Genomic DNA, 10,621 nt, shown 5'->3' on the forward strand with positions numbered 1-10,621 from the left:
GCACCTCCACCATGCTGCTCCCCACCAGCCCCCAAGCATTGTGGGAGTTCCAATCTCCAGCTTGCAACTTCCCCTCCGCCAACCTCCTGCAGCTACCTCACCCTGCTTCCCCATTCCCTGGGTCACCCCACAACCCCCGCCATCCCTCAAATTCCCTTGGACTCCCCAGTCCCTCCCAAACAACCAGGCACTCCCCTCCTGAGTCCCAGTCCAGCCCCTCCCAATCCTCCTTGCTCCCCCAGCCCAGGAATACCCACCATCCCAAGGGAACTTCACCCTCCCAATCACCCCATCCTGAACACCCCCAGAGCCCTCCATCTCCCTCCCCCTCTATTCTTATGCTCCCCTCACTGCTCCACCACTCCAACTTGCCTGGGTCCATCCTTAATCCCCCCAACCCCTCCACACCATGCCACCTCACTGCTCCCATGTACTAGGTGGTAATGCCATTCATCACTCAAATTTGGGGGCTGGCCATGGGCATGTGCAGAACCTCTGGATAGCTAGGAGCAAGAGGAGCTGCCCAAGTCCAGGATGAGAGCAAAGTGCTGCATGTGGGGTGAGCGGGGGATGAGGGGATGCCCACCCAGGCACCCCAACCATATTTCCCTCAGGGTTCCCCCAACCATCAAACTCATCCACCCTCCTGCCCCACCATGAACCCCCACTTATAAAAATCTCCCACCTACTTGGGCCTCCCATCCCCAGGCAACCCATTTCAAGCCCTCCCCAATATCCACAAGGCTCCCCCATCCGTATGGTCCCTCCCAGCCCAGCTCATCCACTCCCTCACATCAATCCCCCTATTGTCTCCTCTGATCCCAAACCCCACATACCCTGTAGTGGGTGTTGGGGGAGGGTGTGCACTGGTCTTGGTCTGTGTATGAAATTCCGGGGTCCCACAGGAGTTCGTCTGCCCTGCCTACATTACACTAAGATGACAACCCTGCAATGGAACACATACTCATTTCTGAGGGTCAGAAACTAGGTTAAGTCTGATACTGGGAGCTAAGATCCTGGGTCAGTAGTGGTAGTGGTGGGGGTGGGGTGGGGTGGGGAAGGAGCATTGATGTGTGCTGAACTGGGCAGGTCTGACTCACTCCTTTGCTGAAGAATTTCCAGGTTCTGGATTTCCTGGTCCTGCCCAGATTTACAAATTTACTTATTTACATAGTGTTTCCTCAAATATTCTCCAGTAAAAAGGAGATCCAGCATTAGAAACGCCCTTTGTCCCTCTCACTGTTGGGCTCATGAGAGGATGTGGAAGGAGGTACTGTCTGTGATCTTTTATCGGGCTGTCTTCGCTGAGTTCCTAGCCACCTCCATCTACGTCTTCTTTGGCCTGGGCTCAGTCCTCCGGTGGCCTTCAGCCCTCCCCACCATCTTACAGATCTCTATTACCTTCAACTTGGCTGCAGCTACTGTGGTCCAGATTGCCTGGCATGTCAGTGGCGCTCATGTCAACCCAGCTGTGACTATGGCCTTCCTGCTTGGCTCTCGTATCTCTTTGGCAAGAGCTGCTTGCTATATGGTTGCCCAGCTGGCTGGAGGCATCGCTGGAGCGGCCACGCTGTATGGAGTAACGCCTGCAGAGGTCCAAGGAAGCTTAGGCATTAACACGGTGAGTTCCTCACCCCTCTTTTTGATAGTGCTGATGAAAGTGAATGACCATTAACATTGCTGTGAGCCAGACGTGCAAACTTCCCAACACACTTCTTCCAGTCCCCTCATTCTTGACCTGTGTGGCCCCCTGCTAGGCCAGGCTTGGGTTAATATGTAGCTATATGTAGTGGTGACAGATAGCAGTGTCAATGCACCTCAGTCCTGACCTGCACCCTGCTACAGGAGGAGAAACTGCCAACCACGCTGAATTATGTTGTAATTCTAAATTAGGAGGCCAGTGCTGTGGTAGGTATGAATTGAGGATTTGTGATAAAAAATCACTGCCAGCTGCTCAAGATGGAAACACAAATGGGCTAATCTTTACAGTGAAACCTGCGCAGTGACCAACTAGAAATGAATGCCCAGTACAGGTGGGTTTTTAAATACAGGTCAAACAAAACTATACTAGATACCTAATGGATCTGTGCCTATTTAAGTCAAGCCAAAGGAGTGGCTAGTGGAAGTGATTACCCTTAGCAAAGGTTTCCGCATGTATTGGGCATTGATTACTGTGACTATCACACTTTTTACAGATGAGAAGTGAGGCTCAGACCGAGGAAGGGTCTCACCCAAGATATCAAAACAACTTAATGGACTCCACAGATAGGACCAACAGCTGAGCATTCCCAGCTAAGTGGATTTTAGTTGCATGAGTACATGCCTGCCTCTCTGCTTTTTCATGCTCCCAGCAACATAGTACCTAAGCCATAAGGAACAGATTTTCACCCTAGAGCCCCCATGGTTCTCAATTGGTATGCATGTGTAGAATTCTCCATTGTTCTCAATGAGAGCTGCTGGATACTGAGCCATTCTGAAAAATCTGTCCCCAATAGCCTACAGAAACTTTGGAACAGTAGTAACCAATCTGCCATCAATGCCTGATCTGTACATTCTGTGCTTATCGCTCCTACAATTGGTTAGTTGCTACTGCATGGCTCCAAAATTAAGGATACAAACCATGAAAGATCCCCTTACCCCCACTGTTACACTTAAGTCTCCCAGGAGCTCATGTCACTGCAGATGCCTGCTTTTGAGGTGGATTGTGTGAGGCAGCAGCGTTACCTAGTGTGGCTGGTGGGCAGAAGCCAATGGGCTGCTATGATCTCCTAAGAAGTCCCTTTGCCATCCCTTTCCCCAGGTGCGGAGCAACATCACTTCTGGACAAGCAGTTGCTGTTGAGCTCATTCTCACCTTTCAGCTGGTTCTTTGTTATTTTGCTTCCACCGACAGACACAGAAATGCCAACTCCCCAGCCACATTCATTGGCATATCCGTTGCCCTGGGACACATGATTGGGGTAAGCTTGTTAGGCACTGCATAAAACATGGAGGGGTTTGTACCTAATGGTTGTTTCAAAACAAATAAAAAACATGCACTCCAATTCTGAACACTCTGCCTGCCAAAAGTGCTGCTTGGAGCAGGGCAGGAGTGCTGGCTGTGGGGAAAGCTTATTGTTATGCCAGTCCCAGTCTCTTCCAGTACAAGATGCTCACTGTGGGAGGAACTCTCAATTAAGCCAATTCCATGCTTCTCCCAATATACAGCAATGATGACTAAACTATAACTAGAAGAGAGATATTTGTAAATGTCTAATTGCCTGAACTACAGCCAGAGAGATATGACAAATCAAACATGAGGTTCGTTTGGACTTCATTCATCTTTAGACAGTGAAATTCTCCTAATACTTTCTTTTCCATCTGTTTACTAGATCTACTTCACTGGCTGCTCCATGAATCCTGCAAGATCTTTTGGCCCTGCTGTCATAGTCAACAAGTTTACTGTCCACTGGGTAATATCATTATGTCCTTTCCCTTTCTGTTCTAGAGGTCTCTACCATCTCCAAAATATCTTGGGTGAGGTGTTGAAATTTGGCCGTATTGCATCCCAGGTTTCTAGGAGCTCCTTATATCAAGGTACTGAGACCCAACAGTGAGTAACATGGGATTAGCTTTATCAATTATGTCTGCACTGAATGCGATCAGTCCAGCATTTACTAAATCCCCAAACTCCTTCCCCAGCAGGCAGTGGGCTCAGTGTAAAGTTTGGGAAGGACACATAAGAGTCAGTCTCCTCTTTAGATGTTCCAAAGGCCTGGAAGGGAAGGTCCCTAGGAGGCTGAATTAGCTGGGCGTACCACTCTGCAGGCATGTCTTCATCTTCATGTAATCAGTCAGTGTTTCACTGTTAAGGGGCTAGCTACACCTTTCCCCACCCCTGTCGCACTATCTGGTCTGTTAATGCACCACCTTTGGGTCTTAGGCCTCTTATCCTCACCTCTCTCGGGGTGAAAGCTTGTGATTCTTCTACTCTTAGCTTGGGGTCCCTTGTATACCAACTGCTTATTGCCATGTAGGGCTAGATCAGTTTAATCACCTCCTTGAGCCTCCCTTCAGAAACCCATGATCAGTGACACTGACCAACAGGCCTCTTAAAACAAAGTATTTTTATATAGCAGTTGGAACAAACATAAGAACAGCTATATTGGGTCAGACCTATGCTCCATCTAGCCCAGTATCCTGTATCTGACAGCAGCCAATGCCAGGTGCTCCAGAGGGAATGAACAGAACAGGTAATCATCCTCAGTTGCCCATTCCAAGCCTCTGGCAAACAGAGGCTAGGGACACCATCCCTGCCCATCCTGGCTAGTAGCCATTGATGGACTTATCCTCCATGAATTTATCCAGGTATTTTTTGAACCCTGTTAGTCTTGGCCTTCACAACATCCTCTGGCAAGGAGTATCACAGGTTAACTGTGCATTGTAAGTAAGAAATACTTCCTTTGTTTGTTTTAAACCTGATGCCTATTAATTTCATTTGGTGACCCCACAGACTGGGGTCCCATTGTGCTAGGCGCTGTACAAATGTATAAAAAGAAGGTCCTTGCCCCAAAAACATATAACCTAAGTAAGTGGACATACCTGGGACATTCAGCAACACAGGAGAGGTATTCTAATAGGATATCCTAGTGCTTTCAGCAGCTTGGCAGGTTCAATATGTTGCTGGGCATACCTGACACATTCAGAAGTATGCCAAGTTAATTCTATCAGGATGTTCCTAGAACATTGGCCAGTAGTGAAGGAGTCAATGAAATATTAACGTTACGACATTTTAAAGTCATTTTAGCCAAGAGTCCCAGTCCCCATCTTTGATTATGAATAACCTCTGCATACACAACAGCTTATCTCAACTTTTGGATCGTCCTCTCTGGTCTTGACAAATTCTATTTTGACTTCTAGCCATTTGAAATGCCAAAGATTATGTTCCTGGCTTGTCGCTTGAACCGTCAACCCCTCTCTTTGCATTCTCCATTGGCTCCCCTTGTCCACCACATCAAAAACTACTCATCTTTACATTTAAGACCCTTCACAGATTATCCCTGCCCAACCTATTATATATTATATGAGAGAGAGAGCGAGAGAGAGAGAGATCAACCTCTCCTTCATTCTACATATGAAGACAGTCTTGGTTGCCTATTTTTTACAATTTTCAAAAAGAGCAGAGCTCCATACTGACACACATTCTAAGAATGTAAGTTATTTGGGGCTACAATTATTGCCTAGCACAATGGAGCCCTGGCTTCTAGGCACTATCACTGTGCATTAATAATAATATGCTATTTCTCTCCCTATCTCTGCAGATTTTCTGGGTGGGCCCCATGACAGGCGCGATTCTTGCTTCTCTGATATATAATGTACTTCTCTATCCTGACCTGAAGAGTCTCTCACAGAGGCTGGCAATTCTAAAAGGCACCTTTGACATAGAGGCAGAAGATATGGACGAAGCAAAGCAGAACAGGCAGCCTGTGTCATTGGTCAATGTCATACAAAGGGTTTAATCACACAGCATCCCACAGACAAGTGGGTATTCTAGAGTTGGCCAGGTACTATCCCATGAGCTGACAGAGCACAATATTTGATGGTGTCTGGTGGATGCAGGATCATGGTAGGAAGAGACCTAAGTACAGACAACTTGTGCCTTCTCATTGGGGGGGGGGGGGGGGGGCACACCGTAAAGGGGAGGACACATGATGGCCCCATGGTGTCTCCTTCAGGAGAAGCTTCCAGCCCCATCTTCCTGGACCAGGGCAGCCACGCCTGCCAGCTCCTGGGGGGGGTTGGGGCCACAGCAGTGAGCAGCACATGCCTCTGGGCCTGCCTGGGCCCAGCCCTGGTTGAGCAGAGGTCAGGGAACCTGCTCCCAAAGCCTTCCCTAGTGACGCCCCACCCTGAGCCCAGTCTGGGGACTGCCATGCTCTCCCCACCTCACCAGAGTTACCTGTGGGGTGGGGATGGAGATTCTGTCCTTCCTGCTCCGCCTCCCCTGCCCCCGGCACATTCATCCACTGTCCCTGGCAGCAGGGTGCAGGCAGGGAGTGGGACAGAGCTGCTTCTCACATGGCTGAAGGTGGCTTTTCAGGGTCGCTGCTCTGTGCAGTGCAGCGGCTGCCTAAGAGAGCCTGGCTGGAGAGGTGGCAGCAGCAGCTCCACTCCGCCTTCTGTCAGGATTTTCTAAAAAATGTGGCAGGGTGAATTTTGTTGCTTAGGAAAATTGAAAGCTAATTAGGGAATGGTACTGAGTCATTCTGTTTATGACCTTAGGCATCATTTGAACCACATCTTCCCCTCCCCAGCTCTCCAATGGATCAACACGGTATTTATGAAGGCTGGGCTCTAAGCCCCATTGATTTAATTGAGAAACCCACTGCCATCATAATAAAGAATAAGACAGGTCCCTTTCCTGGGCTTGTGACTCTTGAATTTACCCTGGGTATTTCATCTTCCTGAGAAACTTGAAATCCATCATAAATACACAGTATGTTGAGCAGTGAACCCACTTTATGTTACTCACTGCATCAGGCTGTGGATACACTTTACAATGCACACTTCAGTCATGCACTGAACATCTTTAATGAAGGCACTAAGATGCCATAGTGAGCTAACTACCTATAACCATTAGCAATATAATTGATCACTAATAATTGATAAATTTATTTACTAAATTAATAAACTATGTCTGTACTGCATGACTACACAGCATTGACTGAACACCCCCACCCCACCAAATCCTGCTCCAACACGCATGGGGCTCAGTTTAACACCTGAGGTGGATTCTCAAGTTAGTGGCTTTTTTGTATGATCTATGTCGCCGTGACATTACAGCTAATACGAGAGTTTTGAAAGCTTATCCAGTCATTTCACTTGTTCATGGGAGCCATACTAAACCAAGGAATTTCCTAGGCCTTCTCCTCCAAGGCCTTTCTTCCAATAGCCATGAAACAGGGAGCAACTGTCTGTCAAGAGCCCTTGATGGTTTCCATTCTACCAGGCTGGTCAAACCAGCAAAGTCCAACAGCCACTGAATGACATTCCACTTGCTGGCATTTTACATTTCCTTTGTTTTTCTTGGAATCAGTTCTGTATTTATAACTTTGTAAATAAATTATTTTGCAAAAACCTTTTCAGAGTTCTTTACAATGCCCCTAAAAACCTGGCCACCAAGTCCCTGGCCCCTAGGGCTTGGAGGCCAGGGCGTGGGAGGCTCCACGCACTGTCCTCCACCCTGAATACCAGCTCCGCAGCTCCCATTGGTCACAAGGACTGGGAACTGCAACCAATGCAAGCTGCAGGGGGGCCCTGCAGCCCCAGCCCAGTCCTGCACCCACAGCCCCTCATCCCCAGCCCCACCTCAGAGCCTGCGCTTCCAGTCCAGAGCCCATACCTCTTTCTGCACCCCAACCCCCTGCCCCAGCCTGGAGCCCCCTCCTGCACCACAAACCCCTCATCCCCAGCCCCACCGCAGAGCCTGCACCCCCCAAGAGCCCATACTCCTTCCAGCACCCCAATCCCCTGCTCCAACATGGTGAAAGTGAGTGAGGGTGAGGAAGAGTGAGCAACGGAGGGGGGGGGAGGTCTTGGAGAAGGAGCAGGGATGTTTGGTTGTGTGTGATTAGAAAGTTGGCAACCCTAAGTAGCAACAACTACTCTTCTCACAGCACTCACCACAGAGAACCACACCACTTTCAAAAATGCCCTTGGCTCACTCTCTTCTGGGAGTTGTAGTTTACCTCCTCCAGCCGGGGCCAAGCAAGCTGGGGACTACAACTCCCAGAATGCCCAGCAGGCTATTGCCACTGCTGTGTGATTCAGCGAGCTGAGCTGGAGTCTGAGGGCTGGGTGAGAGCTACTCAGTTCTGGTGAGCATGTACTGCAGACTGCCCTACAGCATCCGAGCTGTGAGCTGCACCAATTATCCGCAGATGTCAGAGCTCTGCAAATCCATAGGTGCAATGTACATCGTCCTCCCTGACCCTTAAAAATCCTAGCTCCCCATTGCTTTGTTCTAACCTCTAGACTACCGTCCTTCCCCTTGGATCATGCTTGCCTGTAGCTGTATATTTTACAAACCAAGTAGTGAAATTGCCCATGGCTCATTTGATTTGTTTTATTGGTTGATCACTAGCAGAGAAACAGATGACATAAGCAAGAATTGCTCTTCTCACGATTCTCAATTTGCCTCCCATTGTTTTACTTCTCATGACCTCTATTCAGATATCATAATGATGCCAATAACACTTTGCACATCAACTGCTAATAATACTTTGTACAGCCAACAATCAAGTGCTAATCAGTTAAGCCTCAGAACATGATTTGTTCCTCTTTGTTTTAACCACTTTCAAGCTTGTCTTTCTTGTGAGCATTTAAAAATATTTTTAAAATCAAAGTTCCTCAGATATTTCTTCAGACTTTATGCTTAGACTTTTCCACGTGGAAGAAGCATCCCAGAGTGTCCAGATTGCACTATTGAGAGAGCAGAGCCTTTAACAGACCCTTTTCCAGAGCAGCCTCACCGGTTTCATACATACAACTCTCTATTACTGACCTTGCTATTTCCTCATGATTGCTGCCAATTTTAGACACTAACAGAAAATACTAGAGCATTAAATAAGATATATTTCTCCAGTAAAATGGATCTCTTGTATTTTTTTTTCCCACCAAGATACAGAAGAGATAAGAACGAGAGAGAAAATTTCCATCTGGGTAATAATTACCTTGTCAACCTTTTTGTCTGAAGCTCAGCAGATGGCAAATATCCTCTCTATTCAGAACTCTAATGGTCAAGTTTTTATTGCCTTTCAGGATATTTGCAAGAGCTTTTTTGTGCAATTTTTACAAGGATTTATATACATCAGAATGAAGCATAAGCATAGGGGATTAAAAGGACACTGTCAAGGCTATTAAAAAAAAGCAGAAGCCAACTGGACCTGACAGATTTCCCAGCCGCAAGGTACTAAAGATGTGTTGATTTGTTAATGCCATATTTAAATGAAGTCTGTAACAAAGGCTTAGAGAGGCAAATTGTGCTTAAGGGAGTGTGATCTAGATTACAGCAAGGGACTGGAAATCTATGTTTCTATTTTATGTACTTGTATAGTCCCTATTACCATAGTATCTAAGTATTTCACAATTATTAATGCATTTATCTTCACACTACCCTTGTGAAGTAGGGATGTAGTATTACCCCTATTGTACAAATGGGAAGAGAGGCACAGAGGGTATGTCTACATAGCAATGCTATACCCATGGCTGGTCACATTAGCAAGTGCAGCTAAAAGGGGAGAACAGCAGCTTTAGGGTGACATAAACGGTACCTACTTTAGACAGCAATTGTCCTCCTATAGCACTTCAAGCAGATGGAAAAGTGGAGTACAATTCCTTATGCAAACTGTGCTATTTAATAGGTTTTCTGAAGTTTCAATATGGAGTGGATTGCTTACCCATAAAAGACTATCTCCCCTCCTTTCTTTTAGTTCAAGATGGCATCTGCTTCTTTAGTGTGATAGCATTTGTAATTACATCATCCCTATCCCAAGTGACGCCGTGCATCCTATCAGACTTTATAAAGCCCTGAAAGGCACACTTGAGTAGTTCTCTATCCTCCCTTCATCTCTAGTAAAATCTAAACAATCGGTAGCTAAATTCCCTCTAAGCTAAGTTCCCATGGCCGTGCAGCTGCCTATTAAGCCCCGTACAGGTGCTCAGGTACGGACCTACCCCAGACCTGCTACAGCCAGGGGAGAGGTGCCCTTCCCCCGGCCCCAACCTAGCCCTGGCATGGACCTGCTGTGGCCAGGGAAGAGGAACCTCTCCCACCACCCCCAGCCCAAGTGCTGCTGCCAGGAGAGAGAGCTGGGTGGAATCTTCTCTTCCCGCCATAGGCCCTGACAGTCTGCATCCCAAACCCCTAGTCCCTGGCCCCACCCCAGAGCCTGCACCCCCAGCTGGAGCCCTCAACACCCCCACAGCCCAAACCTCTGACCCCGCCCTGAGCCCCATCACCTCCATATTGGTGCACATAACAAAATTCATTCTGCACATGAGTGGGGAAAAATTAGATGGAACACTGATCTGTACTAACACCACAGACTGGGCAAGAACAATTACCATTCATGTTAAAACAGATCAGTAAGGATGGTCAGAACCTTACCCTGACACACACACACACACCCCCCTGAAGTTTAGGCAAGCCTGTAATAGGCAATGGAGGACAAGATGATCTCCTGCCACTTAAAAGATTGTGGGGGCCTCTCCCACAAGTCCATAGACTTTTCTCCCTCAAGTTGTGTTACCTGATTATTTCTAGCCTCTGCTGACTCAGAAAATCTATTTCCTTACCTACCTTCATACTACAGTCATTGATATATCGGATCACATCCAACAGTGATCAACCGTCCTGAGCAGGCAAGGTGAAAAATATTAGTTTCCTGGACTGTTCTGGCTCATGAAGTATTTCAAAGGGGGTGGGAGGGAAGTCTTTTTTAGTGGGTTGCTGTGGGGGGCAGCAGCAGAAAGAAAAAGTGTGGAGAGAATCTCAGGCCTAGCATGAACTTTGGTCTGAAACATGCCATGTTAAACACACAAATAAGGGAAATGCATTAGCCAAAATACAAAGCAGCCTGGGC

At 47.4% G+C, this 10,621-nt stretch overlaps 1 protein-coding gene across 1 annotated transcript; it reads left to right on the forward strand.

Moving 5' to 3' along the window:
- Window positions 1–1,211: 1,211 nt before the first annotated feature.
- Window positions 1,212–5,645, forward strand: AQP6 (aquaporin 6). Its single transcript, XM_039514898.1, has 4 exons — window positions 1,212–1,621; window positions 2,801–2,959; window positions 3,371–3,451; window positions 5,300–5,645. Exons 1-4 carry the CDS (start codon window positions 1,259–1,261, stop codon window positions 5,495–5,497), a joined length of 801 nt encoding a protein of 266 aa, XP_039370832.1. The 5' UTR covers window positions 1,212–1,258; the 3' UTR covers window positions 5,498–5,645.
- Window positions 5,646–10,621: the final 4,976 nt, after the last annotated feature.

Source organism: Mauremys reevesii, linkage group 25 (assembly GCF_016161935.1).
Source record: "Mauremys reevesii isolate NIE-2019 linkage group 25, ASM1616193v1, whole genome shotgun sequence".
Taxonomy (NCBI): Eukaryota; Metazoa; Chordata; order Testudines; family Geoemydidae; genus Mauremys; species Mauremys reevesii.

Excerpts from the sequence above, each read along its gene's own strand:
- AQP6 (XM_039514898.1), top strand. The coding sequence starts at position 1,259 with ATGTGGAAGGAGGTACTGTCTGTGATCTTTTATCGGGCTGTCTTCGCT. Across the intron at positions 1,622-2,800 it reads GAAGCTTAGGCATTAACACG|GTGCGGAGCAACATCACTTC; the intron begins GTGAGTTCCTCA and ends CCCTTTCCCCAG. Across the intron at positions 3,452-5,299 it reads ACAAGTTTACTGTCCACTGG|ATTTTCTGGGTGGGCCCCAT; the intron begins GTAATATCATTA and ends CTATCTCTGCAG.